This window comes from Trachurus japonicus, chromosome 3, assembly GCF_045865225.1.
Source record: "Trachurus japonicus isolate A0001 chromosome 3, Traja_1.0".
NCBI lineage: Eukaryota > Metazoa > Chordata > Actinopteri > Carangiformes > Carangidae > Trachurus > Trachurus japonicus.
This window is the reverse complement of record NC_140909.1, coordinates 32,002,397-32,019,779: the sequence shown is the minus strand read 5'-3', so window position 1 is coordinate 32,019,779 and position 17,383 is coordinate 32,002,397. Positions and strand designations below refer to the sequence as shown.

Below are 17,383 nucleotides of genomic sequence, written 5' to 3'. Positions count from 1 at the left end.
TCTGTAAAGTTACAGCCGTTTCTCCTGTTTCTCTGGTAAAAGCTGTCCAACACATAAAATCATAGATTTTTTTTTTTCTTTTACACCTTTGTCCAAGTATGGATGAAAATGGATGGATGGACTATGAAGCTGGATTGCACCAACAATCAGCTCTAATCAGAGTTCAGTAAATTGGTTTAAAATGAGTTTCATATTGAACCTAATAGTAAAGCCAATTTAATTTGTTTAAACTGAATTTAAAGTTTAATCAATGGATAAGTGTGCATATCCAAGGAATGATTTTGGTTGAACCATCTCAAACGCAGCCATTGTTAAACCTCATCAACAGGATGTTTAAAGTCAATCCTTGATCAGAGTTTAAACTGGAGTTTAAAGAGACCCCGAGGAGTCACCGTGCACGCGGAGGCTCATGGGAAATGTGTGAAAACACTTCGCTTTCCGAAACTCCTTGTTGTCCCTTTAAAGATTTGGTTCAACAGAGTTAAATTTAATCTGGCTATAAAGGTAATAAAGTCATATTTAAACTGTGTTTAATGAAAGATTTAAATTTGTCTTAATTTTAAGCTATTTTGGTGAAACAGAATTTCAACTTAAACCAGGACTGAATTTGATTTAAAAGTTAAACCATGCTGATGTAATCCAGCCCAAACCTCTAAATGTACACGGGACAAATAATCACTGAAGAAGCCACTGTTTGTGATTCGCTTGACACATTTTCATGGACATGATGACGCCATATTGGAAACATCATATTTACACCAGATATGGGCCAGATGACCTGTAGATTCATGTAGACTGCATACATTTGTACTGTGCATTGTATAGTAAATGAGCTAAAACTACAGTGGCTCTGAGAGCTCATTGCACTTCAACTTAAGAAAATTGATGCAAAGACAAAAACTTTTTTCTTAAGTTGCAGTGATTTGAGCTTTCAGAGCCACTATAGGAAACACTCTTGAAGACAGTATAAGCATTGTGAGCACGTGGTCTCCAGTCATGGAGGTCGTGGTGGGACACAGGACGGCCGCTGTAAACATTTACAAACTCACTTAGTTGAAATAACCAAATTTTAAAACTACGAGCTGTGATGGAATCAGATTGACTTAACAGCAGCTGAAAACACTGTCAGACAGGAGAGATGTTTTGAGATGCACTGGGGTATTAAAACTTAGTTGTGATCAGAATACATACTGTTTTTTTTAAGACTGTGACGCTGCATGTGCACGGTGTCCAACTGCATCCTGGCTTTGTCCTGGTGTCAGCGCCCACTGGAAATGTGTCTGTTCTTCAGCAGCAACAGGCAGGTGACAGGTTAAAGGAAAATGCACCAGAACAGCTTCACTCTCTTTGGCATCGACTGTCCAACTCTCTGAACTCTGCTGAAAGATGAACATTATTCCTTCGAAAGATATTCCCTCAGATTCCCCTTCGAGATCTAGTGACTGAAGGACAAACCTGTGATTCCTTCCTTTAATTTGTCACCAGTCTGTACGTTTATAGTTCACAGTGATTCTGCTGACGTCCTCAGCTCTTTTAAACGTGTCAGTAAAAAAAGTCAGAAACAAAAGGAATACATTATTTAAATAAATTAAAAAGTTAATTGCAATATTTCATATATGTATACTGATATATGTATATTTAGAGGTGACTCTCAGGCTCCTGACAGATGTGATGGAGACAACATGGCCGGAGGCTGCGTTCACCTGCTGAGCGTCAGGTAGGCTACAGCCTCTCTCTGTTAGTCCAGGCAAAATAGTGTTTTACGACAGACTAATTGTAACAGAATGTTTTTCACCATACATCATTTCTATGAGGTGTCTAGAACAACATACTAAAATTCCTAAGAAATCCTAGTTGGGGAAATATGTTTAATTTGCATCATTATTTACTGTATAAAGTCTATGGTGCTGACAGCAATACACCCCAATGGGGCTATTTTTTTTTCCTTTACTCCTATCACAATGAAACTTTACACAATGAAAGTATCCATGAAATGTAACATTTTTTGTATTACAACTTTCTTGGAAAATGAATTTGAATATGCAAATGAGCCTTACACTAATCAAATATGCCCTAAATACACCCGAATAGGCTTATTCTTTTTCCTTTACTCCTACCACAATGATGTATGTTGTTCTGGACACCTCATAGAAATGATGTATGATGAAAAACATTCTGTTACAATTAGTTCTGTTTTTGGGTCCAAAATGAGCTAGATTGCCTGGACTATGTCTGAGAGCTAAACTAAGAGTGGTATTGATCTTCTTATCCAACTCAAGGCTAGAAGGCAAATTAAGCATTTTGTATGTAGAACTAGTCTCTTGAGCTTGTATATGTGTGTGTATGTATATATGTGCATCAGTGGCTGATTTAGATGATGTGTTTTCAGTCATGAAGCTTTTCTCAGCTGTTTGTCTTTCTGGTCTGTTGAAGCTTATTCAGTCTTTCTGAATCCCTGGGGACATCTTTGCCCTGAGTTGATCCTCTCAGGCAAACTTCCCTCTCATGCTCTGTGCAAATCCCACATCCTTAACTGGAACTGACAGACCATAACCCAAACTGAGGCTGATATATATCGTTCATTGTGGGGGAAAAAAATGCTGCATGGGCAAACTGAAAGAGATGATATCCTCCTGTCAGGTAGCAGAGTCTGTGTTCGGCTGCTTCCTGCAGCTTCCCATCATCATTTAGTCTGAGCTGTGATGTCCTGCAATCAGAAACCCATCACCAGTAAAAGAACAAGATGTTTCATTTCATCCAGCCGTCCTCCTCATTCATCAGCCGGTCCCTCTGTGAAGAGTTAACTAGTTCAACTGGAAGCCTCAGACTTTCAAATTAAGAGCTGTATCCTGTTAATCCTGCGTGACGCCACAGGTCTGAGCAGCATCGTGTCCCAGTTCCTTTCTCTGGTTCACTGGGTCAGTGTCTGTGTGCGGAGGTAAACCTGCCGTCAGCAGCAGCTGCGGAAACACTTCTTGAAGAATTTCTTGAACTCTGTGTTGAAGATGGTGTAGATGATGGGGTTGAGGGCGCTGTTGACGTAGCCCAGCCAGGTGACGGTGCTCATCAGGCTGGCAGGGATGTCGCACGTCAAGCACACGGCTCGCGTCGTGTGGACCACAAAGAACGGTGTCCAGCAGAACAGGAAGCAGCCTGCAATGAGAGCATGAATCAGTTGTCATGGTTCGCTCAGAGACCTCTGACCCCGACCTTGTCTTTACCTACACATTTTTCAGAGCAGGTGTTCATCAAAATTGACAATTGACAATAAGTTGCAGTATTTATTTTCAGATAAAATAATTCAACAATATCCACAGAGACATTTTTTCCAGATTTGCTTCTGCACAAAGAACCTTTACAATCACATAAACTAATCGTCAAAGCCTTGAAATGATCACAATCATGTTTTCAATGGTGAAGTTTATTTATATGAGGGCAGGAAATAGATAGAGGGAAGAATTTAGATAAAATGGTAAAAAAAAAAATTAAAAAAAGCCCAGGATAAAATATTAAAAATACATTTCTTCATATTAAAAAGAAAGGTTATCTTTTCATCTTGTGGTGTCTGGAGGTGTTTGGAAAACATGAATGTATTTTATTTTAGTTGCATATAGACAGGGATCGATTCTCAAAACCAACATCTGTAAGAAAAAGTGAAAATCTATAAAACAGAAGAGGAGGTAAAACTTAAAGTTTCTTTTAATTTAACAAAATGTGTTGAGCTGTGAGCCCTACGTCATCTGTCGCTCCAGACTGCAAACTAACACTCCCAATTAACACCCCTAAAATAAACATGACAGGTACCAGTACGTTTTATTTATATCAGCGTGATGCTTCCAGTTTAAATATTTCTCTCATAAGTTTTTTCTCCTTCTGTTTCACAGCTGCTGACAGATGTGCTGCTGTGCTATGTTAGAATCAGACAACGAGTTAAACAGTTTAATAAGTGTGTGCAGCTTCTTTTTATACAGAGGATTCACAAAGGAGAGGACAGGACATCTAGTAACTGGGGACTGCAAAGAGAAGCTTCACAGAAACAGATAAAATGACCCAACACTTAAAACATGCTCTATAAATCTGCGGACGGATATAATTTAAAAGATGTACAAAATTTTGTATCCAAATTTGACAATAGACAATATTACCATACTGTTGTAGGCCGACTATGCTATATTACTGTATTCTGTTTTTTAGGTAGCCTATAAGTAATTCTGCCACTAAACAGGAATTTATATCTATCTTTATATATCTGTTACATGCCAATGAGTCAATTTCAGGCCAGACTAAACACCTGCAATGGTGGGAAATATTGCAATAATTCAGTTATATCAAATATCAGTTCAGTCGAATTAAGGATTAAGATAACAAACATGACACTAAATGCTGAAATCTGTTTTAAAATCTCACAGGCACTCAAAGCTCCATACAGTCTAAAGGTAGATGTTTATATCAAAGCTCCATACAGTCTAAAGGTAGATGTTTATATCAAAGCTCCATACAGTATAAAGGTAGATTTTTACATTAAAGCACCATAAAGTATAAAATTAGATTTCTATGTGTAGTGTGATTATAAATCAGGTCTAGGTACAATATTAAAACTGTGAAAGTATCAAAGCCTCAGTCCACAGAGAAATAGTCTGTATTTAGAAACAGAGCCCTAAAACAAGCTGCCAGGACTTCTGTGACTTTGTGATGTCACAAAGAATCAGTCACCAAGCCAGAGTCCTGCACGGGTCCAATTTTGGAAACCCGCGCCCGCCCGACCCGTTGGTTTTTAAGCCCGTGTCCCGACCCGTCACCCGTGATTATTTCTGAATACAACCCGGATCCGACCCGCCCGTCAATATTAAGACCCGCTGCCCGACCCGCTGCCCGACCCGCTGCCCGTTAGATCGCCGTCATCACCGGTGATAACGGAGGTACAGCCGTACTCTTTAGAAAAAAGAAAAAAGAAAAGAGAGAGAGGGGGGGGGGGGGGGGGGGGGGGGGCGTACTCTTTCGCGGCTATTTCCGGAACGGAGAATGATAGCGACGTAATTCTTTTTTTAATGAAAGCAGGACACTTCAGCCTTTACATTGATCCCATCAGTGTGTTTGTAGCTTACCCAGAAGCTGAGCAGTCAAGCCATGACAGGGTAAACTCCAGGGAAAGCTGTGAGCGGTCACACGAGCGGCCAAAGATCGTTTATTTACATCAAGATGCTGCCCTGTTGTTGCCGTGAGTGATAAAAAAAAATTATTTGCTACGCTGGTTCATGCAGCTGCGTGTGAGTTTTTCTCTGTAGGCCTACACATACACCCGCGTACCCACCCGCGTTCATTTGAGTTCCGCCCATGCCCGACCCGTGAATTTTCACAAGACAGCTTATCCACCCGTTGAACACCGTTTTTGCGGGGTACCCGTCGGATACCCGCGGGGATCCGACCCGATGCAGGACTCTGCACCAAGCCCCACCCACCTGAACCCACCATCCAACACAAGCAGGATTTGGTTTCACCTGAAATCATGCTCTATGTTCACTCGGTCACTTAGAAAATAGTGAACCAATCAGAAGAGAGACTCAGGGCCACCTCTCTTTCTTCTGATTGGTTGACACCGACCTGTTGTTACTCTAGCTCTAGAGAGAAGCTGAGAGAGGAGATCTTTAACTACCCTGAGATGGTACTGAGAGAAGCCACATACACTTCTACTCTTCAGATTAAAAAGAAGACGATAAACATTTTGGAGTTTTACATAATGAAAGTTTTAACAACAAAAAGGTGTGAAGCTGGGCATGGGGATGCAGCTGTGGAAAATAAAATAAAGAAATATATGTGGATATATGGCCCATTGTGGCCACATATCCACCTTTAATAGGAAAATACAACAAATTAGGAACCAGGATGTGTGATGTCTTATCAAGACTTGACTGTGTGATTCACCAACAGACCGAGGTCATTGGAGACAAATCAGTATTGTATGACTGAAAAATATAAAAATATAAACTTCATACAGTCTGAGGTCATTTTTCTTCTCACGCTCAGACAAAAATAAAGCTTGAGGACCAAATCAGAAGCTGGAAATGTGACCCCACCCTCATTAGTTTAGTCCTTGGAATAACTGTCAAACTGAGGCCATTTGTCTCAGGTGTCACTGATAACAGATCCCAGTGATTTATTAGCTTTGTGTTAAAGAGGGTGATGGATAGGATTAACACTATGTGTCTTTCTTTCCAGGAGATTAAGACTTTGCATAGTAAGCAACAGCTCCATCGTCAGAGAGGACACATGCACACTTTCCTATTCATAAGATGCATTCAGGCTAGCTCCGATAATGCAGTGTTAAATATCCACACTGTCTCTACCTCTTCAGTTTGCAGAGAGACTGAGCCGTCTCTGTCGGGACATCAGTCGACCTAGTGAACAGATCAGTGCAGGTCTGAGTCGTGTTCAGGGGAGACACTGAAGCTGTGAGATCATGTGTTGTGTAATAATTGGATTGGCGGTTTTAAGCTTTACTGGCGCTGCTCGTCGAGAGGTGGACGGCAAGTGACGCTCTCACCCCGACACTACTCGAGACTGAAGTGTATATGGACATTACCTGTGTTTATGTGTGGAGGACACATCAGGGAGCGCAATTAATATTCACGGAGCAGAGACGTGGGCAGGACTGAAAGTTTGTGTGGGAAAGTTTGTTTATAATTTATGATCTGATCCTGTTTGATTAACAGCCTCCACACACAGGACGGTTTGGTGCTGCTGCAGTGTCTGCAGAGTCTGAACAGGGTGATAATTACCACACCGAAGCACTAAAACCACTTCACCTGCTGTCAGGAGAAATTTTACTTTTCATTTCCTGCTTCAGTGGAGAAACATAATCAAAGCTGCTTCAGCTGCGGCACAAAGCTCCTCCACAGCAGAAACGACATTTTCACATGATTGGAGGAACAGTCAGTTGTTGCTTCCTGGATGGCAGCTGAGCTGTTTTCTGAAAAATATTAAAGACTCCTATGATGTTTCCATATAATACAAGACATGCATATGTCTATAGTATATATAGTATATATAGGGCTGTGTACATTTCACAGTAACACCAGTCCTGTTCTTTTGGCTTTAGGCCCGACCCCCAGATTAGTTGCCTTGGTTACAGTGAAATCTGTGACCCATCATTTTTTGTGTCCCACATGTTCAGCATAGGTTTGATGGACAGTGACCAGTATGTAAACATTGTAAACTCCTCCAGGTCAGGTGGTGAAGCTGAACCCCGTGGGAACTGTCTCCAAAGAAAATGGAGTGATTAATTAGGATTACATATTTTAATTGATTAATAGGTTCCTTCCCCGAAGACCGAGACATTCAGATATTAAATAAATATTTTGTGCTGATAAAATAAGTGTTGCTCTTGGATTTGATAATGAAAATGCAAAAAACTTTAAAAGAACCTGGATTAAAACGGTGTAAGGAGCTGCAGTGGATGTTGTAGGCCTACTGTAGCTTCAGGTTCACATGAAATATGAGAAAGAAACAAGAGATTTTAAACTCTGCTTTCCTTAATTACTCAGCCAACTTTGACTGCAAATGGAAACATTGCATTATTTTCAATACCTCACATTAACCCTGGGAAGGTGACACTAACCTGTAGTAATCATCAGTTAACACCACACTGGGTTGACTGGCGGTGTGGCTGTTGGTGTGTTTGTTGGTGATTTCAACAGGCAAACACTTTCCTTTCATTCACCACGAGTGATTATGTGTTAATTATCCTGGTCTAATGAACCACTGAGGCAGATGTAGGTGAAGGTGAACATCTGTCGACAACTGCATGACTCACCGCAGTTTCCACATCACTGTGTGTTTACAACACAACACGACACACCCACATGTTCCTGTTCAAGCTAGTCACATTACTTCAGATTAGTTTCTGTCTCACTGTGACTTTGGGCGTCAACACTGAGTTAACCAGCTTCACGTCACTGCCACAATCACTTTATCTTCTGCTGCAGCTGACTCCCTTTCTGTTGTAATTGGGAAGGAGTATTTACAGTACTAACACATATCAAACCAGCCACCACACATCCCTCCTGGATGATGCTGCGCTTGGCGTGTCAAAGTCTGACCCCTGGATTCATGTCATGTCACCACCAGTGTGTGGCATATTTTTGACAAGTTTCCTTTTTAGTCTAAATACTATGGTGGCCCTGAAGGCTCGACCCACAACTTAAGAAAACTCATGCAAAGACAAAAACATGCTGCGTATTCACAAAAAAGTAATTCAAAAAATCTTCATCAATTTGACAACACATGAGCAACAACAACAAAAAAACACAATAGCAGTCTTTTCAGGGGACACCTAAAAAATGATGGACCTGAGAGAGAGAGAGAGAGAGAGAGAGAGAGAGAGAGAGAGAGAGAGATAGAGAGGATATGGTGTAAAGGGACTTGAACTTGTGCTGCTGTGGTTAGAATTACATTTTTATGTCCTGACTCATGTCTTTCCTGTTATTGTGAACTTTATCAGTAACACCTCAAGGCAACTTCAAAAAAATGTCTTACTCAATGATGAACTGATTGGAATTGGATGATCAAAGGTCAAAGTTCAAGCAGGGTGGGGTCTGCACAGTGTGCACAGCACACATGCCATTATTTGTGTTTGTATCTTTTTAACACACACAAAGAAAGACATCTGTATCTGTAGTTACTATTGGAAGTTGATCTTGTTCGTGCTTCTAGATAAGATAGTTATGTATGTAGATAATGATGGGAAATATTTTCTGCCTTCTCATTCTGGACTTTTCTGTTGTTAGTCTCCTCCACCAATGTGCGACAGTGATAGACGAGGCAAACCTGACATATTTAAAAAATATGATTTCTGCAATGGTGAAAAAATACAGTGATGACATATTTTATCCAAAAGGTCACATCATAATGGCCTGTTAAAACACCTCTGGTCAATTCAGTGCTGTATGTCATAAAGGATATATAGGAACTTATAAAAAAACTATATAGGAATATTAGCTTGGCTAACACCAGACCTCATCTCAATGTAGATGCAGAGCGAATAAAATCGTGCGCAAGGCAGCATGGGTATACCCAGGCTATAGGAATATAGGAACTTTTCTTGTCAAAGCTTCACACACCTGAATGTTTTAAATGTCTCTTCAACCAACGCTGAGATCCAAAGAAGTTCAGATCATGCTGTGATCATGGATGCATGGATCATACTTTTTTTTTGCAGTGGGAGCACTGGTTCACGAGGAAACAGTAGGAAAACTTGCTCTTCCAAAAAAAAGAAACAAGTCATTTTGGCCAAAGCCTCAATTTAGTTCTGACCAAATTAATTTTCAATCTGTGAAGAGATTCAAGTGATATCCCAAGAATAAACCCAGTCAGCCGACCAGTGTCTGCGTCAGACTGTCGGTTGCCGCGTAACACCAGCTGCAAAACGTAGAAACGAGGCCACTGTGAAGAAAAGTTATGTAAAAACGGATGTGGCTTTGACTTATACTATTATGCTGTTATTATGTAAAGTTATTAATGAATTTCAAGGTTCTCATATCTGATCTTCATAAAAGTAGTTATCTAAGGCCCAAGACAAACAAGGACCTGTGATGGGTGCAGAGTTTTGTTCTCTGTCAGACCTTGACTAATATGTTTTTACATTCCTTTTTAGTTTTATTACTGAATGACACGAGTTTGATAGTCACATTTATATTTATTCATTCATAACAATTCACAGTTTGACATGAGAAACCCTGATTGCTGGGGGGCCACACACATTTTTGTCAGCCTGTATTTCAGTTTTTTACTGCTAAGATTTAACATGAAGAACAATAAACTATGCATGATGGCTATACTGTATGTAAAGCAGTACATCTTCATCCTGTATGTTTTAACTTTGACTAGAACTGTAAATAATCCAAATCCAAACCGGTGCAACTTCTCATAATCTGACCTACATATGTACCGTTTTCAAATGAGTAAATGAGAACATTATTTAGTCTTTAATTTTCTACTGTTGATTCTCAATGCCAAAAACAAAAATCTTGACAAAACAATGCTGTTTGTATTAAGAAGAAGAGATTTTGTCTTTTGGCCACTCAGGTCACCTAGATTTTACTAAATCGCTGCAGAATTGCCAGTCAGCGGGAAACCAGCTTTCTTCCAGAACATGGTATTATTTGGCTGTGATGAAAACCTTCATGAGTGGACCCAGACTGGATCTGACTGAGACTCTCATCACTGACAGTCCAGCTGAGCTTTGACCTTTGGGATGTGGTGGAACAGGAGATTCACATCATGGATGTGCAGCTGACTGACCTGCAGCAGCCGTGTGATCCTGTCATGTCAATATGAACCAAAAATTTCCAGCACCTTGTTGAATCTATGACACCAATAATTAAAGCAGTGCTGAAGGCAGAGTGGTCCAACCCGGCACTAAAAATGTGGACCTAATCAAGTGTGTGGTAAGTGCATACCGTATACACCACCACCTGAGCTCTGTGCGTAAGCAGGTTGGAAACACACAGACAATGGTGAATCAGTTGAAACCCAGTGTGAAGTGTCTGCCTGCTGCATGGTGTGGAGATAATGGACTGCTGCGGCCCTTCAACTATATTTAGATGCTGTGGTTACTGTAGAGGAGCTAGTGAGGTGGTGTGAGAACAACAACCTCATACTCAACATCTCAAAAACTAAGGAGCTGGTTGTTGATTTTAGAAAGAAGGCCACCCCCCTCCTCCCTCTCTCCATTAATGGAGAAGAGGTGGAGAGGGTCACCTCCTTTAAGTTCCTCGGGACCACCATCCATCAATCCCTTTCATGGGAACTCAACACCGGTCTCATAATAAGTGACGCTGCTGGGCATTGTCCTCCCTGTATATTGCATTGTACGGTATTGTGTGTATTATTTATTTATTGTGGTGTATGTGGTGGGAGTACTGTATTGTTTCTCTGTGAGAGCAAAACCAAGACACATTCCTATCAACTTGATTCGGTAACACTTTACTTGAAGGTATCGTCATAAGAGTGACATAACACTGTCATAAGACTGACATGACACAGTCATGAACGTGTCATAAACATTATGTCAATGTCATAACGTTGTCATTAAGTGTCATTCAGTTTTTGTAGGGTTAGGTTTAGGGTTAGGGTTAGGGTTAACTGAATGACACTTAATGACAACGTTATGACATTGACAATGTTATGTCATAATGTTTATGACACGTTCATGTGTCATGTCAGTCTTATGACAGTGTTATGTCACTCTTATGACGATACCTTCAAAGTGTTACCCTTGATTCTACTTGTTGACATGGCAATAAACCTTTTGAATCTTGAATCTTGCTGTAGCTCTGGCTGAAGGAGAGGGGGAACATGAACACTCACCTACTACGACAGGTAACACCCTCATGGCCTTCCGCTCCCTGCTGTTGATCTTGGCTCTCTTCTTCTTCTGCAGCTGCTGGCTGAACGTCACCGTGGGAACCGAGTTCTCTCTGTACTGCCGGGGATAAGGAATCTCCTGCTGCATGTAGTCGTCCGTGTCGTCCAGCCGAGACTGAGCCAGGTCCCTCTCGATGATCCTGGGTAGCGGCATGGGCAGGGGGCCCGGGATGGTGCCGGCCAGCGGGGGGAGGGCGGTGGCCACGGCGGCGTGCTGCAGCTTCCTGCAGGCTTCGATGCTGCTGCGTAGTTTGGCTCTCCGAGTCTCCTCCCAGCGCTGCAGCCCGCGGAACACGCCGAAGTAGAGCAGGAGCATGATGGGACAGGGGATGAAGAAGGAGCAGACGGAGGAGTAAACCACGTAGTTGTTGTCCTCCAGTTTACACTCAGTGGGGTCGCGCTCAGGAACGTTGTTGATGCCGAAGATGACGGGCGAGGCCACGGCCAGGGCCAGCAGCCAGGTGGCCGACAGCAGGATGAGCTGCCGATGGTCCACGTGCTTACGGTTGTAATTTAGAGGAATGGACACAGCAATGAACCTGAAAAACAACAGAAGAACAAGAAGACCTGTGACAAGAGCGACATCTTTCTGTTCCCCTCTTTACTGCTTATTACGGTTCTGAAAAAATCTCATCTGAGCGTTCACCTGGACTCAAGTTCAACATGATTAAATTAGATTTGGGTGGTCAAAGGTCAAAGGTCAAGGTCACATCAACATCACTAATGGTATTTTGGCCTTGTTGTGAACTTTATGTTTCAGGAGCTCCTCCAGGGAACCCCTTCACCACGACTCAAGGATGAACTGACTGAGATTTTGGTGCTTAAAGGGATAGTTCAAAATGTTGGCAAATTCACCTATTGTCATAATCCCTATAGTTGTAGGAGTAGGTTCATTACCTGTAATTATCGGTGCATGTTTTTTGAGATCAGTGGGGCAGAGACGTGAGCTGCTCAGCGAACACAATAGAGGCGAATGGTACAGGTCCAATGTCCCTCATCAAATACACAATCCAACAACTCCAAAACGCGATGAAATAATAATGTAACATTACGAGACTGAGTTGTTTTCGAGGCAAATGCACCCGGAACTAAGTTCCAGACACGGCTGCTGGGCGGAGTGACTTTAAAAGTGCAACTAGTTCTGAGTATTTGCTTCATGTGTCATAATGTTACATGATTATACATAATTATCTCATAGCGTGGTGAATGTGCAGGTCACAACTTGTCCACGAGAGTGTTTTGGAGTTGTTGGATTATGTATTTGATGAGTTTACAGTACAGGGGACCGGTACCGTTCACCTCAATTGTGTTCGCTGCAGCTTGCATCTCTGCCCCGCTGATCTCAAAACAACATTCATCGATAATTAAAGGTAAAGAGCCTACTCCTATGACTATAGGGATTATGACAATAGGTGAATTTGCCAAAATGTTTGACTATCCCTTATTTATATGACTCCAGTCTGTCCCACTAACAACGACCCTGCTCTGTAGAGTGGTTGAAGAAATGGAGACAGGACATCACCCCTACTGCTGTAGACACACAGCCAGTTTTCATTTTCTACATTTTCATTTCATGCAGAGACATTGTGTCATTGTGTGGCTGCCACTGATTTCCATTAACTTTGAGTTTTATTGTTCCCATAGTGTCAAGAGTTTGAGCATATGGGGAGAAAAGCTTCAATCATTCACTAACTTTTCACTTTTTAGAAGAACACATTGCCTGAATGAACAGCAAGCCCAAATTTTGTGTTATTAATTGTATTGTAGTAGTATTAAGCTGTATCAAGTATTAATACTACTACATACAATATTTTTAAAACTATAGTTGAGACTCAACCCCAATACATTGGTGTGACAAGTACAGAATATCAAATACAGAGATATTACTGTGTCATGTATGAAGAGTCACTGCTGCATCATTATGTAAACAAGGTGAGTTGTGTTTTAGTCACTTCAAATTTAGCTACATCCTGTTGTGACTGAACAGAGGAGGTTTTACACATGTGAGGAGCAGCACGAATCGGCCTGTAACATTGTATCTCTTACTTTGTTTTTTTCAGCTTGAGGTTGAACTAGAGAAAATCTGTCTGTTAAAATGCATTTTAAAATGCATTTTAACAGAAACAAAATTACCATACAACAACCATTGTTGTTTTACTATAAGTTAATGAAAGTCACTCATTCTGACATTGTATTAATTAGAGCTGCAGTTATAGCAAAGTAGGGAGGAACCTGAGGACGCTCCTCAAGGACCCCTCTTACCGACTGTCCAATCCATGTCAAGTTTGACAAACTTAAAGCCAGTTAATAAACATAAACATGTGATGAAACTCAAACTCATTATAGTTTGATGTATAGCCTTGTTTATTTGTCCTTTAATCTGACGTTTCCTGTTTAAATTCTAGTTTTTCAGCCACTACAGGCAAAGTCCTCTTCCAGCTGCTCATGTTTAGACCATTTATCAGATTTCCTGGCCACTTCAGAACAATCTGTGAATACACTGCGGACAAATGACCGCCTTATGAAAGCTGATATTGAGTGTGTGTTTGCCAGCAAACATACACACACAATCACATTAGCATTTATCTGAAGATGAGGCATATGAACTCAAGTCGACTCCTGAGGGAAATCTCTGGCTCTTCAGTTGTTAAATGCTACACTATGTTCACCAGCTGCTCTCTAACTGTGTGTCTTTATCATCTGTTACTCAACGCATATAATCAACAATTTGGTTGCTTTTTTCTTTTTTCTAGCTGACAGATTGTGAACCATGTGTTTACTACAAACACAATTAGAAAATCCAGCGGTTCAAACTATATAAATAAATAATTAAAATGTATTGTCTTTAATTGTGCTTTTTTCTAATTAATTTGGGGTAAACAAACATCTTCAAGAAGGGGAAGCACACCTGTCTCCTCTAATGAACTCAGTATCACTGCATTAGCTCTAAACAGGAATTTAGATTCAAAAGTGGTGTTTGCAACTTGAATAATTAACCACATCAGTGGAATAATGAACCACATCCTCCCCTGGCTGCCACAGTCAGCCAAGTCCCTCACGTTGCAGCGGAGGGATGATTCGCATTTTTGAGTGAACCTTGACCACACAAACACACACACACACGCACGCACACACACACACACACACACACACACACACACACACACACACACCTACCTGTCCACACTGATGGCACAGAGGTTGAATATGGACGCAGTGCAAAGCATCACATCCATGGTCATCAGGCCGTCACACATCAGCATGTTCAAGGACCAAACTCCACCCTGAAACTGCACACGCACACACACCGAAAGAAAAGAAACACACAAACAGCACTTCATTAGCTGCCCCAAATCTGAGACGTGTATCTGTAATCTGCTTGTGCTTGCACCACTGCACACACACACACACACACACACATTCCTCCCCGTCCCCATTCATTGTCTGCTGTGATTCTGACTTTTTCCTCGGGGGAAGAACATGCAAAGGCTTTAACTTTCAGACGTGACTTTTTCTAATCCAGTAAGAGCATGTGGACAAACCACCAGTGTGACACTCAGTAGATTACCTCGCTGCAGCCGCTGGCGCAGGTAACAAGATCTCTGATGCGGCTAATTAAGGAGGACTTGAAGGGAAGCCTCAGCAGGGCATCTCTGAGCCACAGAGATATTTACAGAGACAGGCAGGCAGGCAGGTGGCTCTTAATACTTTAATAAGGGGCTAGATTAAACCATTTAAAGCATTTTATTGCCTGGCTGGAAATATTGTGATTTATGGATCAACCCTCCGCTGACAAACCTGCGTGAATCCGCCTCACCCCTAAGTCATTAATTAATCCTGCTTGAAGTGGAGAGAGAGGCAGCACGTGGGCCATCCTCTGTTTTCTGACATGATGATCTGTGTTTGAGGGGTCACATTAGATCCAATTTATAATTTGACTCATGTGTTTAATGTGTGTGTTTAGTAAAGAATTAACAGACTCCCATCAGCGGTTGTTGCATTTGGTAAAGGTTCCACATGGGCCCCCACCTCAAGACGTTAGACTGAAAGAGGCACAACAACACATTGTTGTGGTGGTCTGTTGTCTCCGTAGACAGAGAGGACATTGTGGTTGTTCTGTTCTGCACCCCACTTTTGCCTGTTTTATAAGTTTTTTGGAGAATAATTATAAAGGAAGTGATGACATAACAGAACAGGATGTAACATAATATAAAATGACATAACATGGTGGCATGACACTTATACAGAGAACAGCAGTTTTTTGTCATGTGAGGTGTTATATTAGGTATTTATTTAGTTTTCTATTTTTCTCTTTACCCAGACACAAAGCAGCCACCTGGGGGGAGAATCGTACAGTGTTGGAAAGCAGGAGGCTGTTTGGTTTGGTAGTTTGTTATGGTCCAGTGGGTCCAGCAGGGATGGGGTCGGTTTGTTTGGATTTATTTTTGAGGTGCTGCTGCTCCTCAGTGGTCACGCTCCAGAGCACTGGGTTGAGGTCGACCACCTCTACAGTAGGTGACAAGAACCTGTCTCCCAGCCTGCTCCAAGACCCTCACGTATGGTTTGTTATTTTGTGTAGACCTGTTGTGTCTATCTTTGTAGTTAGTTATAGTGTGTCAGTAACTCTGCAGGTGCTGCCGCTGCTGCCAGAAACCACTTAGGTCCACATATCACACATCACACTAAACCACAGGTCTCTGTTGTGAACCCACCAAGACCCTCTGACCCCTCAGGCCGCTCAATAATCCATCCAAAGCTACTTTAGGTCGGTTCTTACCTCTGCGTAAACGAAGAGCGGCAGAACCAGCACCGCCAGCAGCAGGTCCGCCACCGCCAAACTGACTATGAAGTAGTTTGTAGTCGTTTTCAAAGCCTTCTCCATGTGCACGCTCAGGCACACCAGCACGTTCCCCCCGATGACTGTCACAATCAATAAAATCCCGAACACGAGCGCTGGGAAGTTATAGTGCGTGGCCGCGGCCGCCGGCAGGAGCGTGTCGTTGTTGGGGTCGGTGCAGTTGTCCGACATGGTCACCGCTGGTGCGCCGCGCGCCGCAGACTGACGGGGAACCGCTCTCTCCGGGGAACTTCTCATCAATGACTCGTATCCAGCAGCCCCGGGGTGAGCAGGAGCGCCACAGGTGCAGGAAGTGGGAGTATCCCCGTTGAGGAGGACGCGCTCGTCAGTATCCGCACCGAGCCCCGTGCGCTGCGCTCTCCATGCGCGCGGTGACCATGGTCCGCTCTGATCCGACTTATCCGGCTTCAATGCACTTTCCCTGCACGCTCACCGCACTGGCAGCGGCGGGCTGCTGCTGCATTATGTGGATCCGGTTCTCCTCAGTCCTCAGCCTGCTCTCCTGGAGGAATAAGTTTGCAGAGTGGGCGAATCAGAAGGCAACGGCTTAAACCCATCCGCACAAATCTCCTTAACTGAGGCTCTGCTGTGTGTACAGTCCCTGCAGCAGCGGGTGGCAAATCAGCTGTCAGGGAAAGAAACAGCGTGGTAATCAATTACTCTTCAAATACTTTTCATTCTGCGGCCGTCACCCTGCTGCAGAGAGGATCTGCTCAGCTGCACCTTCAACACATAATGCACAAAGTGGAGGAAAGGATCAGAGGATCGCAGCGGGAAACATTCATCGTCTTTATCCTTTCATATTTTCTGCTCTTTCACTTTAGTCCTTTGGCACAACACACGTGACAAATAAAGTAGCCCACACTGATTGTACCACTATCACTGTGCTCAGATGCAGAGGAGCAGTTTCAAACAGAAACGTATCTTAGGACCAATATGATTTTAGTGTTATCACTCATGTTTTTTAATCACTCTCTTAGTCTTTTTACTTCTCTTATTATTTTTCATTGTATATAGTAGTTGTTTTAGTGCTTCTTTTATTCATTCATTCATTTATTAACTCTTTATTGTTTCATCTAGACACATTATTGCTATGGTGTGCAT

General features: G+C 42.2%; 1 protein-coding gene across 1 annotated transcript; it reads right to left on the bottom strand.

The window, feature by feature from the left end:
• Positions 1–2,256: 2,256 nt before the first annotated feature.
• drd4b (dopamine receptor D4b) lies at positions 2,257–17,005 on the bottom strand. Its single transcript, XM_085773143.1, has 4 exons — positions 16,199–17,005; positions 14,599–14,711; positions 11,365–11,960; positions 2,257–3,153 (listed from the first exon to the last, which is right to left on the bottom strand). Exons 1-4 carry the CDS (start codon positions 16,514–16,516, stop codon positions 2,951–2,953), a joined length of 1,230 nt encoding a protein of 409 aa, XP_085629269.1. The 5' UTR covers positions 16,517–17,005; the 3' UTR covers positions 2,257–2,950.
• Positions 17,006–17,383: the final 378 nt, after the last annotated feature.